This window comes from Ostrea edulis, chromosome 5 (genome assembly GCF_947568905.1).
Source record: "Ostrea edulis chromosome 5, xbOstEdul1.1, whole genome shotgun sequence".
Taxonomy (NCBI): Eukaryota; Metazoa; Mollusca; class Bivalvia; order Ostreida; family Ostreidae; genus Ostrea; species Ostrea edulis.
Window position 1 is genome coordinate 35486856 of NC_079168.1, and position 23258 is coordinate 35510113.

At 34.1% G+C, this 23258-nt stretch overlaps 1 protein-coding gene and 1 long non-coding RNA gene across 9 annotated transcripts in view; one reads left to right on the forward strand and one right to left on the reverse strand.

Moving 5' to 3' along the window:
* LOC130054875 (uncharacterized) overlaps nt 1–13813 on the reverse strand; it is a 40502-nt gene extending 26689 nt beyond the window's left edge. The window contains exon 1 of the long non-coding RNA XR_008803209.1: nt 13725–13813. This is a non-coding gene — a long non-coding RNA (uncharacterized LOC130054875). The remainder of the gene's footprint in view (nt 1–13724) is intronic.
* LOC125652019 (potassium/sodium hyperpolarization-activated cyclic nucleotide-gated channel 3-like) overlaps nt 1–23022 on the forward strand; it is a 100922-nt gene extending 77900 nt beyond the window's left edge. For 3 of the 8 annotated variants that reach the window (XM_048880896.2, XM_048880894.2, XM_048880899.2), the window contains exons 3-12: nt 2445–2608; nt 6083–6250; nt 9200–9297; nt 9912–9929; nt 10296–10346; nt 11116–11265; nt 13737–13955; nt 18879–19025; nt 19414–19657; nt 19954–23022. In XM_048880896.2, coding sequence (XP_048736853.1) covers nt 2445–2608; nt 6083–6250; nt 9200–9297; nt 9912–9929; nt 10296–10346; nt 11116–11265; nt 13737–13955; nt 18879–19025; nt 19414–19657; nt 19954–20942 — 2248 coding nt within the window. In that variant the 3' untranslated portion in view covers nt 20943–23022. The remainder of the gene's footprint in view (nt 1–2444; nt 2609–6082; nt 6251–9199; nt 9298–9911; nt 9930–10295; nt 10347–11115; nt 11266–13736; nt 13956–18878; nt 19026–19413; nt 19658–19953) is intronic. The other 5 variants (XM_056165915.1, XM_048880897.2, XM_056165916.1 and 2 more) reach the window with 3 other exon arrangements.
* Nucleotides 23023–23258: the final 236 nt, after the last annotated feature.

Sequence of the window (23258 nt, forward strand, 5' to 3'; positions counted from 1 at the left end):
AAGGACAGTTACATGTAAATAAACAATGTTCATAAGGACAGTTACATGTAAATAAACAATGGTCATAAGGATAGTTACGCATAAATAAACAATGTTCATAAGGACAGTTAAATGTAAATAAACAATGGTCATAAGGACAGTTAAATGTAAATAAACAATGTTCATAAGGACAGTTACATGTAAATAAACAATGGTCATAAGGACAGATACATGTAAATAAATAATGGTCATAAGGACAGTTACATGTAAATAAACAATGGTCATAAGGATAGTTACATGTAAATAAACAATGGTCATAAGGACAGTTACATGTAAATAAACAATGTTCATAAGGACAGTTACATGTAAATAAACAGTGTTTATAAGGACAGTTAAATGTAAATAAACAATGTTCATAAGGACAGTTTTACATGTAAATAAACAATGGTCATAAGGACAGTTACATGTAAATAAACAATGTTCATAAGGACAATTAAATGTAAATAAACAATGTTCATCAGGACAGTTACATGTAAATAAACAATGGTCATAAGGACAGTTACATGTAAATAAACAGTGTTTATAAGGACAGTTACATGTAAATAAACAATGTTCATAAGGATAGTTACATGTAAATAAACAATGTTCATAAGGACAGTTTTACATGTAAATAAACAATGTTCATAAGGATAGTTACATGTAAATAAACAATGTTCATAAGGATAGTTACGCATAAATAAACAATGTTCATAAGGACAGTTACATGTAAATAAACAATGTTTATAAGGACAGTTACATGTAAATAAACAATGTTCATAAGGACAGTTACATGTAAATAAACAATGGTCATAAGGACAGTTAAATGTAAATAAACAATGTTCATAAGGACAGTTACATGTAAATAAACAATGTTCATAAGGACAGTTACATGTAAATAAACAATGTTCATAAGGACAGTTACATGTAAATAAACAATGTTCATAAGGATAGTTACATGTAAATAAACAATGTTCATAAGGACAGTTACATGTAAATAAACAATGTTCATAAGGACAGTTACATGTAAATAAACAATGGTCATAAGGACAGTTACGCATAAATAAACAATGTTCATAAGGACAGTTACATGTAAATAAACAATGTTCATAAGACAGTTACATTTAGATAAACAATGTTCATAAGGATAGTTACATGTAAATAAACAATGTTCATAAGGACAGTTAAATGTAAATAAACAATGTTCATAAGGATAGTTACATGTAAATAAACAATGTTCATAAGGATAGTTACGCATAAATAAACAATGTTCATAAGGACAGTTACATAAATAAACAATGTTCATAAGGACAGTTACATGTAAATAAACAACGTTCATAAGGACAGTTACATGTAAATAAATAAGGTTCATAAGGACAGTTACATGTAAATAAACAATGTTCATGAGTACAGTCAGATGTAGATAAACAATGTTCAATAAGACAGTTACATGTAGATAGAAGTAATCGACATTTTGATAATTTTGCGTGAAATGTAGATGTTTTGTGCAATTGTATTCAATGACTACTCTTTAATTTAGATATTGACCACGGCTGAGTACAGACATGTATTTACTATATGGTCGGGTGCAAATGTATATGATAGGGATAGGTTGGGACTTATGTTTGAGTTTAAGATTAGTTAGACATATCAACATTTCTACCTTTTACCTGCTTTAAATTGAAATCTGCATAGATAAAGTTAAGAATTAGTGTAATGGTTAAATGTTGATGAATGTAAGTAATGATTAATTATGATTCCATGTGATTCATGACTGGAACGTCTTCCGTGTAAATTGAAACACAAGAATTTGAAATGTTGTCTTACCGTTGGATAAATATGTAATTTATACTTTTGATTGATTGATTGATGTTTTCCGCCTCACTCAACAATTTTTCAGTTATGTGGTGGCACCCAGTTTTTATTGGTGGAAGAGAGAACCCAGATACAGTTTTGAAATACTAGTACTTTACATATTCATTGTGTAGCAACGTTAAATTTTGTTTGTGTATTGTTTTACGTCATATTTGAGAATTTTCACTCATTTATAGACGTTACCAGCTTTACGTGATCTGGGCCCAGTTGCACAAAACTTACTTAAGTTCAACTGACAGTTAACGTCTAGTTAACACCATATAAATATAAGAGCTAGTGACAACTTAACTATTAGTTTAAGTTAACTAACCTTCGTGTAACTGGGTCCTGATCTACGCATATGCTCAGGACTGTAGTAACAGTGAGTGCTCTTCATCGTGCCAATACTTATCGTGGCACGAACCCTCATTTAAAGGTCATATCCGAAAGACTTTCCCTTTTTATATCAGGTGCCTAGTGAGGGTACGATGCGTGTGTATTTTCAATGTACATGTACCTTATTTATTGTATGCTTTTCCAATTAAAAGTCTAATTACGATGGGTTTTTTTTACAGGTTTTATTGGGATCTCTTCATGCTGGTACTTCTCCTAGCCAACCTCATAATCTTACCTGTTGCCATATCATTCTTCAACAATGATCTCTCGAAAGAATGGATCGCATTCAATTGTATCTCAGATACCGTCTTCTTTTTGGATATAATAATCAATTTCCGAACAGGTAGGTTACTTTTACCCAGTTATCTATGTTCCGGTGGAATTGTATAAATAATAAAACAACAATCTTTTCTATTCCAGTATCAATAAATCCATTATTATATCAATAAAAGTGATGCACGGAGTTAGCTGTGCGTTTTATTTATTTAATGTGCAGGTTTTATTGCGAAAATAAATCGAGAAATGCATTATCTTTATCTTTGAATGAATATCTTAATATCAGTAAAGTAATTTAGTGTCCCCAAAGAGGAAAAATGTAAACACAGCTGTCGCATTCTGAGTAAGGTGGGTGTAAAACGTAAGATATAGGAGCCGCAGTCGAATCGTTATACATTTCGTCACATTAATTGCACACCATAACGACCATAGGAAATTTGTTTGCTATTTTATTATAGTTATCTTATGAAGCCTAAGAAATCTTTAATAAATGTTGCTCTATGAAATTTTTTGCCTTCACCAACATTTTATGCATCATAGAAATAGTTATAAATCGTGGTTCCGGACTTAACATTATAGCAATAGGTTACTAGCTTGCTAGACATCTACCAAATATAATATTTTATATATTCAAAAATGATTTTATAGAAAACTTTGTATAGAGCGTTATACTCTGAGCATGGCGGTTCAGAGTAAAAACTGACTTGCAGCACTAATTGCATTTAAAATCGGTAAAATCCGAAAGTCGATTTAAAATGTGCTGTATTACATACTCTCAAATAAAACCCCAGTATCCTCTCGGCTTTGCCTGTGAGGTTGTCTATGTGCTTATCCCACTTCTGTGACTTTTGATGGCAATACCCAGGTATTTGCTTGAATCGTCCAGATGGTGATTGTGTAGTGAATACTCTGCTCTGATAGAATGGCGTTTATTGTAATTTACCTAGATAGAAAGTCATTTGCCAATCAGCTTCCTACTTTTGCAATGTTCCCAAGTCTCGGTGTGGTGATCTGATATCAGGGGTTCTGATATTTTCAAATAGCAGAGAGTCATGCAAAAGTAATCGGGCACCAGATATTGTCATCTCTGAGAGGTCATCCATGAATGCTACATATAGGAAGAGTAATGGTTCAAGAACAGTTCCCTGGGGTACAGCGGAATATACATTCTTTACACACTGACTTTGACTATGGATTATTCCGTTTACCTGGTCAAGACATACGGCTCACGGCGGGTGTGACCGGTCGACAGGGAATCCATGCTGGCCATCTGTTAAATTAGAGCATCTGTCAAAGTGACTCATCACTTGGCTGTGAATGACGTTATGTGGGACCATACAGAACACTGAAGAAAGGGACACAAGGCGATGATTTGAGGCTTTGTGTTTATCTCCCTTTTTGAAGATTGGAACAATCTTTACTGATCGTCAGATCTCAGAGAATTATGAGCTTTGATGTTCTCGTGGAACTTCCGTACTCCGGCGGCATTGTCTTGGTATGGGCTTGATCCTATATCTGGCATACAGGTAACATTTTCCTTTGTGTAGACAGACTGGCATTGGCAGTTCAGAATTTCGTCGTTTGTAGGCATGTCGGTGTAAAGTAATCCATTATTTTTCCTGAAGGGGAAACTACTCCTTGGGAGTTCTGCCTTTTCCATTTAATACAGGATCAAAAACGTATGCTGTTTGTGATGTCACCGCAGACGACATCAGCCACCATAGCTACCGTGGGTTTTGCGTGTTTCTCTCTAGTTTGTGGTTTTGAGATATCTTTATCTTTCCCAGTCTTGGTATCTTAAAGTACTCTTCTTTCGGTATAATAGTTGCCAAAACATGTCATAATGTTCGTTGTTTATAGAAATACCAGCATCTCCATATAACAACATGTGAAAGTGTGACCTTAGACGGTCGATATCTCAGTGGTTACCTGCTATCCTTGTACCACTAGCGCTGATACACGTGTATCAACGAATCACTCCACTCCACTGTGTAACGGTCACATTTGTATCAACGAATCACTCCACTCCACTGTGTAACGGTCACATTTGTATCAACGAATCACTACACTCCACTGTGTAACGGTCACATTTGTATCAACGAATCACTCCACTCCACTGTGTAACGGTCACATTTGTATCAACGAATCACTACATTCCACTGTGTAACGGTCACATTTGTATCAACGAATCACTCCACTCCACTGTGTAACGGTCACATTTGTATCAACGAATCACTACACTCCACTGTGTAACGGTCACATTTGTATCAACGAATCACTACACTCCACTGTGTAACGGTCACATTTGTATCAACGAATCACATCACTCCACTGTGTAACGGTCACATTTGTATCAACGAATCACTACACTCCACTGTGTAACGGTCACATTTGTATCAACGAATCACTCCACTCCACTGGGTAACGGTCCGTTCATGTGAAGTAGGATATCGTTTTGTGGACAAAGATAAAAACGTCCTGATTTTGTATCAGATCTTCACAACACATTGTTACCCCCTACTTCTTCTAAACTTCTAGAACCAGTTCAAAGAATCATATTGCCTCTAACTAATTAGTAATATAAGCTCAGAAACCTCCGAGTTTACAACGAGGATTTAATACCTTCGGATGTTATGTTGATGAATGCCTGTACTCGGGATTTCTTCATCAGAAGTAAAGTGTTTAAGCATGATACAAAGTGATATATCAGGGTAAATTCGAAGCACGGTGATTTCTTGAGAAAATTGTCGTTCTTTAGAATTAGAATATGACAACTTTGCTTTTCCAGCCAACTGTACTCGAGATCATACTGCTTAAAAAATGATTTATCGACATTTGAAAGTCATGCACTGTAAATGAAAAGCATTAGCTTCTACTTTTTGTCTGTCAAGGTGAAAATACTCTAAAAATTTGTAGTAGATTTATTACAATTATGATTTCATCGTACGGACAATATCCCATTGTTCACAGATCAGCGAGGTCCTCGTGGATGTGTACAGTGCATGACAGTTAGTGCAGAAAACAGTCTTCGTTATGTAAGACGCCTGTATTATTATGAATGCATATTTTTCGTATAAGTGATATTTGCATAAAATAATGATTTTCACGGAGTTACCCTCATATGCTGCCATTCCAAATACATTCAGCAAGAAGATGATATCGATTGAAGTATATATTTTTGACAGTTTTATCTGACAAAACCTGAACCCAAGAGCGTGATGTTGCACAAGAAAGCATAGCTGCATGATATAATGCTTCATGTTATTTTACACTGCCATTCACAATCACTTACACTGTTTCAAAGCAATTTTTCTCCAGGAATTCGCCCCTTGATGAGTATTTGATCCCCTGCCATGATGAAAATAAGTTTTAAGGCCAACTTCGGCTTCCACGTTTCTTTAGAAATGTTTCTTTCGTTCATGATATCAATAATCGAAACTAGAACACTGGCGTTCTAATCTTGGATTATATTTTGTACAACACAAGTAGTATATCATTAGTAAGTATCGTAACAATACAGGTATATCATTTTCTATTTCAGGTATTATTTTAAATGATTTCGCCGATGAAATCATTTTAGACCCCAAGCTGATCGCTAAACGTTACGTAAAGTCCTGGTTTTTCCTAGACCTCATCAGTACTATACCAATGGACTATATTTTTCTCTGGTGGGATTCCGAGGCAGACTTCTACCAAATGATCCATGCAGGTACGAGCTCGCGAGTGGATGCAGGCCCTTATTGGCAAGGTGATCATTCCCATAATTCTCTCTCTTATCACGTGATTTTCTCCCCCGTTTGTCCTGCCTTTATTTAAACTTTTCACGTAATCAGCTTTTTCGGGGTTTGTATGTATAATTACAAGCCTTTGTCAGTAGCTTCTGGTACACTATTACAGGAACGTTTTCAATGTTTGATACAGTTGATTTTGCTCAACGTCTTTAAAAATTTGACACACACACACAAAATTAACTTTCACATTTAAACAAACCATAATCGATTTTTTTAAAGATTTAAAGGAACATATTTAATTAATCATTCCTTAATAATCACTTACATCTACTTTGACGAAGGCTTGTATTTGTTTCGATCACTTTGTAATGTGAGGCGTTAGAATATGGATTGCTCTGTACGCACTAACACTGAAGCTTTCTGATATATGATAATTGTTAAATCAATTTTTTTCCAACTCTGAATCCTTCTTACTTAGGAATTTTTTTTTATTCTCCCACAATGCCTATTTTAGTCCAGTTTAAAAGTATTCAGCATTATGTTTGCCTCAACATTTTGCATTGATTTCAGTACAAAAAGCTATAATTGATTTCATTAAAGCCTTTACTTGAACTTCCTGTCGCATAAGGTGAGAAACTATTGAGAATGGTCGCCTTGAATTTCTTAGGAAATTTAATTCATTACAAAACTTTAGTGATGTTTGTAGCCAGTGCATGATCATCTATGGATTGTACATGAGGACATTTCTGGACTCTTGCTATACTAAGTAATACAGAGACCGGAGTATATACTGCTATACTAATACACAGACCGGAGTATATACTGCTATACTAACACACAGACCGGAGTATATACTGTTATACTAATACACATACCGGAGTATATACTGCTATACTAATACACAGACCGGAGTATATACTGCTATACTAATACACAGACCGGAGTATATTCTGCTATACTAATACACAGACCGGAGTATATACTGCTATACTAATACACAGACCGGAGTATACACTGCTATACTAATACAGAGACCGGAGTATATACTGCTATGCTAATACACAGACCGGAGTATATACCTGGTGTTTTTATTACACCCTAAATCAACACAGATAAAAAGATGTATTATTTGATGTTTTACTTCACTTGATTAGCATGCTATATATATATATATATATATATAATATATATATATATATATAATATGATTGCACGTTGTGAGCACTTCTTCACTTTTTGCACGAGACATTTTCTCATCAAGCTACTACAGTGTTAATACTCCTGTCGTATAGAACTTTCAATGGTTTTAAATTCAATTAAGTCCTAAAGCGGTACTTCTTCATCTACAGCTCATGACGTCTCCATATGAGTAAAAATGAAATTCTTGAAGGGATATAAAACAAATAGACAAACAAATATTATTTACAAAATAATTATGTTTTGTTATGTAACATTTTAAACACTCGAACATCATATGATTGGATACAAAATCCACGCAAAAATCTAACATTTTTCTTAAACTGCTATTCAATAAGGAAATCCCATTAAATTACAGTGAAACTCTGTTATGCATCATACATGTATACGCCATATGCAGTTGTTATCATTACATTACAACAATTTTAAAGTTCCATGTGTTGGTTCCATTTGAAGAATATGTTTTATATACACCAGTTCTATGTATTAGGGTCATACATGTGTATAGGTGACAAAAGGCTTTACATTCATCAATTATTTGTAACATTATTTCTGCCGACACCCATGGCGTGTAGTTGTTTCATTTATAGCACCTGTCACAGTTATTGGTTTGGCCGATGGATAATTTCATCTTCGCGTTAGATATCGCCAAATCGGCGTTAAACAACAAAACACAAACAAAATGTTTACAGCGGTTATAAAATCTATACTTGTATCACCAGTCTTAAAATTATTGACTTGAGAACATTTGCAAATAAAGTGATTTCACTGTTTCTAAATTTAAGGAAATGCTGTTCTGTTATCCTTTCATCCCATGATTAATAATGTCATGCCTTTAGAAGAAATAGTGCTCACTTTCATGAATTGAGGAGCAATATTCAAGAAACTATTCAATGAAAAAGGTTTTAGGCCCATGTCTAACGAAAATGAACATAAGCTATATAATCAGATTTTTGATTTGAATTATATCCTATTACTTGTTCTGCTGGTCTTACTGTTATACTAGATATAACATGTTTTCGGACTATTCAGTCCGTTTCTAATGTGTATGTGCAGACAGCATTGTATTGAACAGTTTACGTCACAATGGAGTTGATCTATTTGAAGAGATTACAACACACCGGAAATGACCTATTGAATGAAATTAGCGGTCTATAGAACAACCTCCAATACCACTTGAAATTTTATGATTTAGTACGTTTACAATCTTATTAGAATATAGTATTGACAACTTATTTATGAAAGTACTGTGTGTAATGAAGTTCATTGTGTGACCATGGAATATTTCCTCGGTTTTGCGAACAGCCAGGCGTTTTATTGCCCGAAGCTAGAGGCTTAAGGCAATACAAAACGAGGAGTCGCGTGTAACTCTGGGAAAATGTTTCGGTCTGTTGCACGAATACATGTTAAATATATTTATTGCATTTGATTACGATCAATTTCATATTCATTTATTTAGAATTCTTTTTTCCTTTTGCACGAATTATAATCAATCACAAAATTTCCATAATCTTTATTTTTTACCACACGTACTAAATCTATTTTCTAGATATATTTTCTCTTGATGCATTAGAAATTTTTGTTTCATCGATTATACTATATGTCTATTGTATCGGTACTAAAATAATATTAGATAACCAATATTATAATAAGAATGATGTGGCATTCAATTCGTTAAATGGAACATCATTGAAGTACCGATTCAGTGACCTTGACCTTCTCAATTGCAGGAAGAGCATTAAGAATTTTACGTCTGGCGAAGCTTTTAAGTCTTTTACGACTGCTGAGACTGTCTCGCTTAGTCCGATATGTACAACAGTGGGAAGAGGTAAGATCTAGAACATTCTGTTGTCTGCTTATTTCACAAAGTTTGCCTCGTCAGCATTGATACAAAGTCATCTCAAATGCTTGACAGATTGGTATCACAATTTAGTATCTATACAATAGTGCTTACTATGTAAATTAGTGGGAGGGAAGTGATGAGCAAGATTTCATTACGTTTTATATACTGCATGAGTGTTTTGGACACCAAATCTTTGGGCTCATTTCGTGTGCATTGTTGTGAATGCATGGTATGAATACGTACCATTTCTTTCAAACTCATACCCTAAATACAATTAATCTTGTCAGTATAGAGAGTCTCCCTTATGTTTCCCAATTTCGGATATCCCTTTTCAATGGATTATTAACGTTGTATAATGATTTATATGCCGTGCGTAATTCATGTGGATAGTCATTGTGTTTTCTTGTACAAATTATGCATTTACCACAGAAACCAATATTTAACGTCAGTCAGTTTAATAATTTAATATGTATTCGTAAAAGTGGTATCTTTACAGGTGATATTTTTAACTGTCTAGAGCTTTAGTTTGTCGTATTTCAAATCTTTAAATGTATTGAGCTCCAAGTCTCACAATTGTATCTTTTTATTTGGCTTTCCAGCTGTTAAAATCTAAGAAGGTGAGTTTTGTGCTTTCAAGTGTCAGTATATATCCTTAGAGACATATCAAATTTGTGGAGTAACCCGTATGACCAAACTAAAGCGATCGCGTAGTAGTAGTCAACGTAGGGAATCATCTTAATGAACATTTGCATTATGATATTTCATTAATCATCATTAGGTGCCAAAAAGTGTGCCCTAACCCTACTACAGAAATTTCTGACAATTATTTAACAATGCTGATTTTTTTTTTATCATTTTAAAACCAGTCTTTTATCTTTACTGCCTTTACTTTTTTTTTTCATACCGTAATCCTCGGCGCAGATAGTTTTGTGAATTTAGGTTAAAACATTATCAATGTGTTTTCATGATTTATTTCCGATTAGTTTGAAGCAAGTCCTTGTTTGACTATGTGTGGACGTCGAAGGCGACCCGGGGTGAGTTGTTAACCGTAGGAAGTCTGTGATTGGATGATATATTTTGGCATTCATTGGCCAGTTTGAACTTTAGTGCACAAATGAATTCTTTAGAAATGCACGTAAGGATTTAAGCTCAGTCATTAAGAATACCCCAAAATATCTCATAATTTGGAATGTTTTTTTCAGCTTATTGCTAACAATGATAGCTAGTAGTCTACATGTATATGTTACGTATATGAAGATCAGTCCATCGTGAGCATGTGTTGGCTGTTGTTTGTGACATGTTCTGTGTTCTGCTTTGATTGATTGTTTATATTTCACCCATGTTGTGAATAATATACACAGTAATTAATAATTCAAGAATGACAAGAAGTTAAGATTAAAAGACACTTGAACTTGAAGGCAAGCGACATAGAATATTGATAAGGAATAATCACCACTCATACGGAATTTATATATGATAACTCCTATCTACACACGGTCACACACAAACAGGTCTTGATGCATTATGCACACTTTGTATTGCTTGTATCACTGCTTTGTAAGTTTTGTTGACAGTTAATTATTTTGTTATGATAATATGGCAAAAAAGCGCCTTTCAAAGACTGAGCTAATTACCCTTGTCAATGCTGACATTATTTCACTTCCCTCCCCAATTTCTTTCATAATTTTTGCATTAAGGTGATCGTATTTTGATTTAGTATGCACGGATCGTTACAAATTTATAATTGTGAATTTATATAATTTAGTAGCCACTGAAAGAAATTGTCATTTTCTTTTGTTCCAGTTTCTTGCCTTTGCTGGGAAATTTATGAGGATATTCAATCTAATTTGCCTCATGTTACTGTTGGGTCACTGGAATGGATGTCTGCAGTTCTTAGTGCCAATGTTAGAAGACTTTCCCAGGGATTGCTGGGTCTCCATAGAAGAACTGAAGGTAATTTACTTCGCATGAAGAAACGGGGTGACGAGGAGGACAAAATTGTGAAATAGTGACCCCCGGTGAACAAACCTCACTTACCGAATTTAGGATAGAGGATATGTCAGTACCGACGGGATTTGGAGTAGAGACATATTTCTCCGTCGGTCAAAAAGGACAAACAGACGAAATTTTGCATAAGAGGCAAGATCAAAAGATCAACGTTTGACATATCTAACGTCCTCACCCCCATGGAAATTAATTTGCATGATAAAGTGAAGATAACTAATCAATTTTATAAATCCTGTAAAGGATACAAAATTAAGTGTAAGGCAAACACGGACCCCTGGACACACCAAAAGATGGAATCATGTACAATGTACTTAAGAGGAGTAAGCATCCTTTGTTGGCCGGTCACACTCACCTTGAGTCATGTATTTTCATTACGTAAATGGAGTAATCCGTAGTCAAAATCAGTAATTGCAAATTAGATCATTATAACGACCATAGAGTTTGCAAAAGTTTACTTTAAACGAGACTGTTGATATCCCAACAATATCAACTTAATTGTCAGAAGCCTGCCTCGATTTGAAAATTGATACCCAGAACATCATTCTCTTGCGTATTGAATCAGTTTAGACATTATTTGTCGAAATGAGCATCTGTTGCATCAAAATTGGTACCGTATAAGTTTTACATTAAGACCCCTGGGTCGAGGCCTCTGCTGGTGGACTGTTAGTCCCCAAGGGTCTCTACAGCCCAGTAGCTAAGTACTTCGTTACAAGCTTGAAAATACGGATGTATATTTAATTGCTGTGATAAAATTTAGAAATTCATTTCAAAATTAAGGATTATCTCCCTCATGCATAGCTTTTATCTTTAGACGAATTTGGCTCCACCTTTTGGCACTCTGTTTTTTCCCCCTAAAATAGCTCTAGCAAGTTTATCGTTATTTCGGATTTCAAACATTTCCGTTGAGCATCACTGAAGAGACATTATTTGTCGAAATGCGAAAGTTACATTTAGAAACATAAACACCACATCATAGATCGGAATATATCCAAATGTGTGTCAAGTTCAAGTACCTTTCCTACTATTTATTCATAAATGAAAGTGGTTATGTAGTCTTAAAATGTCATTTTAAGATATACTTGTAAAACGTTAATTCGTTGAATAAGTGAATCACGAAATCTATGCTGGACGACAGAAACTTGTTCACTCTCTCAATTTAGATTTTTATCCGACATTGATCCTTTGATCTCGTCCCTAAAATATCTTATTCGAAAACATTGCCTTGTTCTAGTCAAAAGAAAGTTGATATTTTACAGGCCGAGAGCATCTAAATCTGGAAGCATGAAAAACTAAGGACGAATACTAGTCCCGTTATCCATATTTAATGAGACATCAAAATAGCTACGTACGTTGGATTACTTTCTTCATCAAATCAAACATTAATGAAGCAATGCCAGAAAGGTGCCAGACATACACAAATATGATGCGGGGGAGTGGGTATGATTCTCACTGACTACAAGTAAAGATAAATCTTCACATAGATTTTCTGTGATGAATCCCATGAGGTTTTGGCAGTACAGTCTCGTTCATGGACACTGATACCATCCAACAAACACGTGGTTGTATGATGAAATGTTATACGTATGATATATAAAAATTCCCATTCTCAATAGCATTTGACAGCGTGGCGAGAATTTCATCGTCATTGAAACAAGTTTTTGAACACTTGCCTAGCTCGTCAGCGGTCTACCGCGCTTGTAGGAGATTTGGTTCCGCAGATCAGGAGTTCATTTTTTCAAAACTTGCCTAGATGGTTTAGTGGGTGGGGTGGGGGGTGGGGGTCCACATGCTGTTAGGAGATTTGGTTTCGCGGGTCGTGCGTTCAACCCCGGGTAGGGGCGGAAGTGGTTATCAAAATACAGTATAGTGAATTCCTCTGTTTAAATTCATTCATGATTCTTGGATGTTATTTCATGATATATATATATATTTGTTTGGGGGGTTCCATGTTTTGATTTATTTGGCAGAGACAATTTCAATGTAGATTTCAAAGTGCTTGAGTTCACATGATGTTGGTTTATTTAAAACGGAAATTGAGTAATTAATGAGTTTGACTTAGAAACTGCACTAAATCAATTACGAGTTGTTTTTTGTCAGTTTATTTTTGTAAGAAATATTTGTTTATTCCCAACAGTAAAACGTTGCAGGAAATTCAACTTTTTCCTGACAAATTGTTCTTGTAAAATAAACAATCGAAAACTTATTAGCAATAATAATTAATCAGAAAGTGATTTATTCTATTTGTGAAATAATCTAAAGACGTTTTATCTGGGATCTTAGGTGATACAGTTGACGTAAAATTTATTTTTGTGCTCGCCTAATTTCACCAACAGTTATATCTCGTTTACATGTTGTACATTACTATGAATAACAATATTAAAATAACTATTAAATGACTACATTACCGTTCATTTCAGGATGCTTCATGGTGGGCGCAGTATACCTGGGCGTTGTTTAAAGCTTTGTCGCACATGCTCTGTATAGGATATGGGCGTTTCCCACCACAAAATATGACAGACACGTGGTTAACTATATTGAGCATGCTCAGTGGTGCTACATGTTATGCACTTTTCCTTGGTCACACGACAACGATTATTCAATCATTTGATACATCACGGCGGCTGTACAATGAGAAGGTATTAATGCTGAAATAGTACATGTATATCCAACGGATAAAGATACATTTACATTTATATGTTTTTCAAAAGCATGAGTAAAAAAAAAAATTTTAATTGCATTAAGTATATACATAAAGAAAGAAAAACTGAAATTTATATCGTGCAAATATTTTAAGAAAATTGCGGCTTCGTATGATATTTAAAAGGTTTTATACTAATAGTTAAAATTCCCATTCGTGAATCGAAGGCTCATGTGCGCGCTTTTCTGATCGAAGCACGTCTGCCTGTCTGCAATCTTTGCACGTTTTGTCAATAACCGCTTGTCCACTTCAAACAGAGGATATTTGGGTATAGGAAATTCTATTATACTCAAACGAAGCACTACGCCGCCTTACTTGGGGCGACGATGAGAAATATTAAAAGAAAATGGTGGAACGATTTGATAATTTCCTAAGAATGACTTGGACTTAATGGGTCCCAAAGACTTACATAGCGGTATACAAGAATTGCCAAAACATTCGTGGACCATTCTGGCTGAAAAATAAAATAAAACAAGAAACATATTATTAGATTTCTATTATATTCTTATCAAAGTCAGAGTGGGATATGTAAGTTCATGTAGGATTCTGTTTGTGATATTTTTTGCACTTCAGAATAAACCCGTAATTTTTATTTTTTTAAATAACCAATTATATTCTAGACGTTTTTATATATAATACTGATATTCTTAATTAGATACATAATTTGCATAAATCAAAGGAGACTTAAGAATAATGACATTAGCGTATGTACCATTTGGTCCTATAATAAAGTAATTGAATTTCTTAACAATATGTACCGTTAGCAAAGATATGTATCAAGGTTTCAAAACAAATTCATATTAGATTAAATTTAGACATGTATCAATATGGACATACATGTATATTTACCTAATATTTCCGAAATATATTTTGTAATTGAAGTTTGAAAGTATTCTTAGATTTTGTGAAAGTATTTCAACTTCATGTATCAAAACAAGGATGCATTTCACTTATTGATTGTGATATTTGTTGACCAGTATCATGTTATAACATTTGAATTTGGAGTGGTTTCCTATACTATTGAATGTAGTTATTTTAAGAGGCATGTGACTTACAATCCGTCTATTCTGTCATGACGTCAAACTGTAGGGTTCTATAGTCGCCTTGTCTTGCTTTTTACTCCAAATCCACCGTGTGCCAAAAGCATAATGTAGTATAACAAATCAGTTTTAAACATGATATGACATTGAAAAAGTCAATTTCCCGATCCTGCAAAATAACGCAATTTCAATTACAGTAATGTGACTCAGTGCCTTTATTCACCACATCATGGAGTCGTGTTATCAAATTCCCACAACACAATAAAGTGATTCAGTGCTTGTCAACATCTGTCAGAGTATCCAAATTGTCGTGAAAATGCTTATTATACTTAGAAATATGGACATCATTGGAATTTTTCTGATCGCTCCAACATTGTCCTTGTTCTCTGTCTGCGATTTTCGCAGACGATCCACATCATATGATACCTTAAATGCACGTTTTTTCCGACTGTTTTGTAACGCCCCTTTGAAACTATAGGTTAGAACTGGTCCTCAGTACCCCTTGCTTGTCGTACATGTAAGAGGCGACTAAATGGGGGCGGTCCTTCGAATGAGACCGCAAAATCGAGGTCACGTGTCACAGCAGGTGTGTCGCGATAAAGATCACTCCCTGCTCAAAGGTCGTAAGCGCCGAGCAGAGGCCTAAATTTTACAGCCCTTCACCGGCAAAGTAACGTCTCCATATCAGTGAAAAATTATGGAGAGGGACGTTAAACGGTATTCAATCAATCGATCCAGTTGAAGTTTTGAAACTTTTCCGTTCCCCTTGCTCTTCATATCTACATGTAGTTGATTGATTGATTATGGTTTTACGCCGCTTTGGCAATATTTCAACATAATACGGCGGTTAACTAATATTGAAATATGTTTGGTTGTGAGTGTTTGAGTTTTCCTGACGGCCCCCAGTGAGCCTACTCTTTTTCGAAAATCAGGGAAACTGTCTTTTGTGTGTCAAGAGGGTTGTGATCCTTGACACGGGACACCCTTTAATGTCCCATCCGACGGTCATTAAAGTTAAAAATACATAAACAAGTAAAAAAAAAAAGTCATTTCGCGTATATAAACAGTTTTATCATAAAAGTATTCAACATTTTCTGTAAAAATAGTATTCTTGTAAATATTGTATAATAAATTGATGGTCAATGTTTTTAAAAAGTTCTTGCATTGATTGCACATTACCAAAAAGTCTATTCCATATGGGCGTAAAATCACTGCATATCCAGTTGAGTTGGGCAAGGATTTTTCATGTAATTGAATACATGTATGTAAAACTGAAACAGTATAAATTTCGTTTAATTATTATGTATTCATAGATGTTAAACCTTACCCCCTAGGAATCTTCATACCTTCCATTAAATTCAGTCGATTACGATCAGAATTTCAAAAGTAGTAATAAATAACATTTTAATCAGAGAATTACATTTCGTTGGTATTAATTAAGCAGCAACTGAGTTATTTTCTATCAATTTTGATTGGGATCGACACCTCTTCCTGGGGTTTAGTTAAAAAAAAAAAATTAAAAATCAATATTTCAGAAACTTGGTATTTTATGTCAATATTTTAAAAAAAAATATGTTTTCCAATTTTTTCTCATTTTTCAATTTGACATTTTTCTTGAAGATTTTACAAATATCAATAAATAAGGTTTTTAATTTTCATAAATACATGTATTTATTTTTAAAAATCAGAAATCTATCTGAGTCTTCTTGGCATATTTTCTTAGATATTGAAGCCATCAAATCACAGCGAAAAATATCTCATTTGCAAACAAAACACCAAGTCATTATACTAGTAAAAACAAGAATATTCATGTCATATAAAAAAGAGTTTGTATCACTTTTTCGATGGTGAAATCATACTTCCCGAGATGCTTTAAGAAATCTTTAAATAACATTTTGATGTAAAGATCCACCTTGAATTCAGATCATTTTTTCAAATCAAAACTTTCGGGGGTGGGGGGGGTGGGGGGTGGGGGATGGGATCTACATGTAGATAACCAAATTTTGATGATTCAGTTCCCCTCAAACGACTGTCCACAGTGTGAAAGTTGCGGCCACTAAAGAAAATATTTGAAACTCCTCTCAAGATCAAGGGAATCACAGATTGACATAATATAGAAGTATCTTTGCGTAAGGTAATTTAAATTTACTTGAACCATAACCCCCAAGTTCTAAGCAGGGCCACAAAATTTTACACACTTGCGAAGTCCATTTTGTTTGAATCATGACACCCCAGCCGGACTAGGGCGTAATTGGTACAATAATTCTCACAGAAATATAGTGACAAATCTAAGTATGTTGCAGGTTTACTACCTTAATATAATAGGGCTTTATGTCTTAAGTGTTGTGGACAATCACTTTTGTATGGTTCTCCTCGCTGGATGGGGTCTTTAATATGGTGTAGAATCTTATTCAGGAATACTGTATATATCTAAGAAAAAATCTTTTCAAGCACAACGAGGCCGTTAAAGGTGATATAAAATATATGGAAAAGTAAGAAAACCTTAAAATCGTTTCATAAACACGAAGGCTATAGAATTTGCAAATTAATATTCCCAACTCTATTGTCAGAAAGACTTGTGCCCACGGGGGGCAGAATGGACCTACAGTAGACGATCGAAGAATCCCCATATTAGAATTTAAGAATCTTATTGATAGCCAATTAATTACATTGTCAAAAATAATATGTTATCCTGCGGCAGATAATGTATAGGTTTGTAAAAACTACTCTTGACCCAGTGTAAAGCCACTGAAGGGCTCGAAAAACGTATAATGGCATATTAGGTGAATTGTGGCAATTGAAAAGGTTCTGATCCTTGTCATCCAGAAAACAAGAGAAGACAAAACATCGTTGGCCACATTAAATAACAGAACTAGCTTTAATAGGTCCACTGTAGCTGTCTAATGATGTCAGCGGGCATTGTGTATCCTACTTAATGTATGTTTTACGTCTTGTCGTTAGAATTGTTGCTGACTACAGATTAACTTTCCAGTCGTAAACGAACTAGTTCGTAGATAATGAGAGAGAATAGAAACTTTTCATTATTAAAGATTCTTTACTTATGAAATTTACAGACTTTGATTTTTACACACAAAGGATTCGCGTACTTATATATGACAAGGTAAAAGTCAGTTCATGTCACATGTTCTTTGAGGAAAGAAGTATCATAGAGTCACATATGTCAAATGTTAAAGTCGTAGTTTGTACTGGTTGATAAAATACATTAAAGTACTTAAAGATATAAAATACAGCACGATTATTTTTGTTATGCAGTATCCTCTGATCTTTATATTAAGGTAAAGATGCAACATTTAGAAAATAAATAACAGACACATTTCATATCTACATCTTTGGCGGGAAATGTACGTCTACAGGATTAAGCTAGTCTGTGACAGCCGAAGGTTAAAGGAATTAGAAATAAATATGATTGATTTTATAGATCAATAAAGCTAGTACAATGTCTTCTTAATACTTTCATTTCCGTACATTCTACGCCATGACGAATGAGATACACAGGTAGATTATAGAAGAGAGTTTACAGGAATATGTGATGTAAAGAATTACAATGTAGCAGTTTTTATTAGATGTAAGGAAATATCGATGATTTATTGATAAACAGTAAAACTGCACTTTAATTTAAATTATACAGATAGACATTCTCTCTCTCTCTCTCTCTCTCTCTCTCTCTCTCTCTCTCTCTCTCTCTATATATATATATATAAAGCACTGGACAAAGTCACAACACTGTTGATGTATATATTATAATTATATATATATATATATATATATATATATATATATACTGTATATATATTTTTCAGTTCAAACAAGTTGAAGAATATATGATATACAGAAAATTACCACGCAAACTACGACAGAAGATCTCAGAATATTATGAGCATCGTTACCAAGGCAAAATGTTTGATGAGGACAACATTTTGGATGAGTTAAATGAATGTCTTCGACAGGTATGTACTCATGAATATACAAACCTTACAATCAGGTTTATATTGAGGTATCAACTAACAAATATCAAATTGAACAATTACATGTATAGCAAAGAAGTTTGACATAAACGAAAAGAAAATAAAATGCCTAGGCTACGTTTGTAAGGAATGTAGAAAAATGAAATGCCTAGGCTACTTTGGTAATAAATGTAGATTTAGTTATCAATGTTGTATTCAAATATAAACTGCAACAATCACAATTACAGACAAAACCAATTTTATGAAATATAGGTTTTTCAAGTAGAAAATCAAATATGCATATTCCCTATTGAATTGAAGAAAGAATTCAAAAGAAGAAGAAAAAAAACGTGACGAACTTGGTCGTTACATTTCCTCTTTGCACTTCTAGGAAGTAATCAACCACAACTGCCGAGCTCTGGTGAAATCCGTGCCATTCTTCACAAATGCTGATCCCCAATTTGTGTCTGAGGTAATCAGTAAATTGGAATTCGAAGTCTTTCAACCCGGGGATTATGTTATCAGGGAAGGGACCATGGGAACTAAAATGTACTTCATTCAGGAGGGCATAGTCGACATCATCACCAAGGACGATGAAATTGCCACGTCACTGTCGGATGGCTCATACTTTGGCGGTATTTGTTTTCTTTTAAAATAACATTAACTCTCTATTGTGAAATATGTTCTCAATGACATGTGCAGTTGCTACTGTCGTTTACAAATTGAGATAGGAATGTAAGTTTGGTGCATGTATTTTATACTTTCAAGTTTTAAATTCTCCAATTCAAAATTAGTTAATAACACTGTTATTTCTCCGATGCAGAAATTTGTTTCCAATCTTGTTACAGTGTTGGACAGATTCGACTCTTCATCTTTTTTTAAAAAATGTTTTAGAATTGTTTCATACTTGTTCATATTTTTATATTTGTAGAAATATGCTTACTCACGAATGCTAAACGGGTAGCTAGTGTACGTGCAGAGACTTACGTCAATCTTTATTCATTGTCTGTGGAACATTTCAACACAGTATTAGAACGATATCCTCTCATGCGAAGAACTATGGAAAGTGTGGCCGCTGAAAGGTTGACGAAAATTGGTAAAAATCCCAGTATCGTCAGTAGTCGAGCGGACTTAGAGGAAGACCAGAAGTTGGTGAATGAGATTGTAATGGAATCAACGCCAGTTGTAACAAGTGCGAGTGAGGACGAGGATAAAGATTCTGACGACAGTTCAGAAAGTTCAAAAAGTTCACGTAGGAAAAAGAAATTCAAATTTGACTTTACAGGGAAATTGCAGAAAATAACAGAGGAAAGAAAATCGAAATCTAGAGAAAGCATTCACAAAGATTCCTTGGAAATGTCAAATGGTAAAATGGAAAAGTTACGGAAACTACCATCAGGTTCAAATTTGTTCGGACTACGGGTAGGATTTGCAGGTTTTACGGACAGAAAGCGATCGGAGAGTGTGGGTGCAAATTTAAATTCCATAGATCGTTGCGATTCCGGACAGAGTCAAGCCATGCGAGTTAATCTTCCACGCCGTGCCAGTTTTCTCGGAACAAAATTCTTTAAACCTAAAGAGCAAAAGAAAGAAAAGAAGGAAAGAACGCGATCTACAGGTGGAAATGATTCACCCTCCTCTGACGGGAAAGGTGGTGTGATCCAGTTTCTTACAGTTCCTTTAAAAGCTGAAGTACGGCATAAACTAAAGGGGAAGAAATCGAGATCAGAACATTCTGTTTCACAGAAGGAATCCACCAGCATGCATTCCCAGGACATTTCTGAAGATTCCTCGAACTTGCAGTCAGGTAGTGATAATATACCAAAAACTGAAACTGTGGTGCATCACACTGATAGGGCGAAAGAATGCGTTTATCAGATAGAAAATCTAGATGAGAAGTCCGTTAGTTCTTGTTTATAAACTTCTTTTTACACGGTGTTCTCTTCATGAAATCTTGGGTTATCATAAGAATTTAAAGTGTTCACTTCAGGAGTTCGTAAGGGGATCAGTGATCATATTCAACATGCCATATCATAAATCTGATATCTTAAATAATCAATATGAATGCAAATTTCAATTATGCAACCAAACGATAATAAAACTACATTGTATGTCATAAAGCAGATATCGAAAGACAATTTTCATTGAATTACCAGTAGATGCAGTTTTGATGTATTCAGGTTTCAACAAAAACACATTTTATTATTTTTTCTATAATAAATGCAGGTCATGCAAGGCAGCTTTAATAACGATATTTAAATATTTATAGAAGTGATAGGCAGTAACTGTGATAAAGAATAAGAATACCAAAATTTCTAATCATTTAACTAAACGTTTTTACGGTTAGTTTATTAAATTCAATCTTCTATATCTTTTCATATGGTTCTAGAATACTTCAGTGACAATTATCAAAACATATGACACGCAGCTAGTTTGATAACTTAGAGAAATATAGGCTTGAAGTGGATTTTATGGAATAGCAAAGATAACGAACAGCTTATCCGCGACTAATTTATACAACCAGAATTCAATGGTTCCTGGCAATCCATCTAAATGAGGTCTCATCAAATACTACTCATCCAATTCAAATTGACAATGAACAGGATCTTTGATTAATCCCTGGAAATTCTTGATAATGCCTAACTTTATGAGGCTATCTCTGCGAGTCTTTAACCTCATATCAGTCCTTGTATCGTTTGTAATTGAAAAATCACAGATTGATAATTACATGTATAACTAAACATTTGAAATTAGAATCAATGTAATAATCAGACCTCTCTAATCGAAGTTCATGTTCCATGACCTTTGTACATATCAGTACATATCAAATCAATATTACTCTCATGGTCTTTGCTTTGATGGGAACGTGTGCCAGTCAACTCTAAAGTTTGTCCATTCCTTTTAAGCTGAACATAGTTTTGTTAACGAATTTACTCTTGTGTGAATTTGTTCTGTGTGAATTCAAACAAGGATTAGGACTATATATATGATTGTTAGATTTGCAACATTATACCATATCAATTACAGAAGAGAAAGCTTTGAGAGGGATACGTGTTCACATTATTTTATAAGTTGTCTGCCTTTTTATTTTCGATATTCTAATGTTCTGTGATTCTAAGTGCAATTTGCATTGCACATCATTTGTGCCAAAAAGGAATTTTCGTAGTGCGTAGTCAACAACGAATTTCGTTACTTTTGTCTAATTTGCAAAAGAAAATAGAATTTTATATAATCTGATATAAAGCAAGCTTTAAGTTGATGACTGTACTTTATATCAGTATTATGGGCCACAGAAGTAAGTTGTCATTTGAAAAGTGCAGTGCAATTAAGGAATTGCTGCATCGCAAAATGAATTAAAATTCAGTAATATTCATTTTGAATGCCAACAGACTATGTAAACCAGGAGAAATTCATGACATCATTTTTGCGTTTTGATGATTTTATTGACCTTTGTACGTCATGATATTATTAAAGGATTATGTCTTTTGTTCTACATTAACTGATATTTTACGCCCCCTCGGTACATTTATAGATTGATATCAGACTGTGAACCTCATCTCTGTGTCTGTGTTTCTGGTCTGCACACCAAATCGCTCTGAATTCTGAACCTCTGAAAGAAACATTCCAAAGAGTTTGTTTTTTTGAAATGAAGTTAGTTTTAATTTGTGGTAGATAGAAGCTCGTTAAAACAGCGATGCTCTCTCTCTCTCTTTTCTTTTAGATGATATATCTCTTTTCTTTTAGATGATATATCGCCTATTGGCCTCAAAGTAATAAGTGTGCATTATTTTTGTTCCTTACAAAACAAGTGTTATTGTTGCAGATAACAGCGACTGTGATATTATACATGCATCTCGTTTTGTTAAATATTTGTTACATCTTTATTTGTATCAGTTAGATTTTTATCTCTTCCTGAGACGGAATCAAGGAGAGAAATAATACCTTATGATTTTCAATGTGTTATCAGAATAAAAATAAAAATAAACAAGGTTATTTTAAATTGTTGTGATTTTACTGATGCTTTGCTGGTGAAACCAGAGTCTCAAAAATCAGGAAGACACATATATTAAGACCTTTTTCTATGTTTATCAGAAGGCTTGAATTGAATAGAGGTTATGAGTCTTCATACAGGGCAGATATCGTTGAAACATCTATTATACCGATATACTGAAAAAACCTTGAATATTGTCAAAATTGTTTTAAATATAAGCACCTGAATTTATAAACATGATGTTT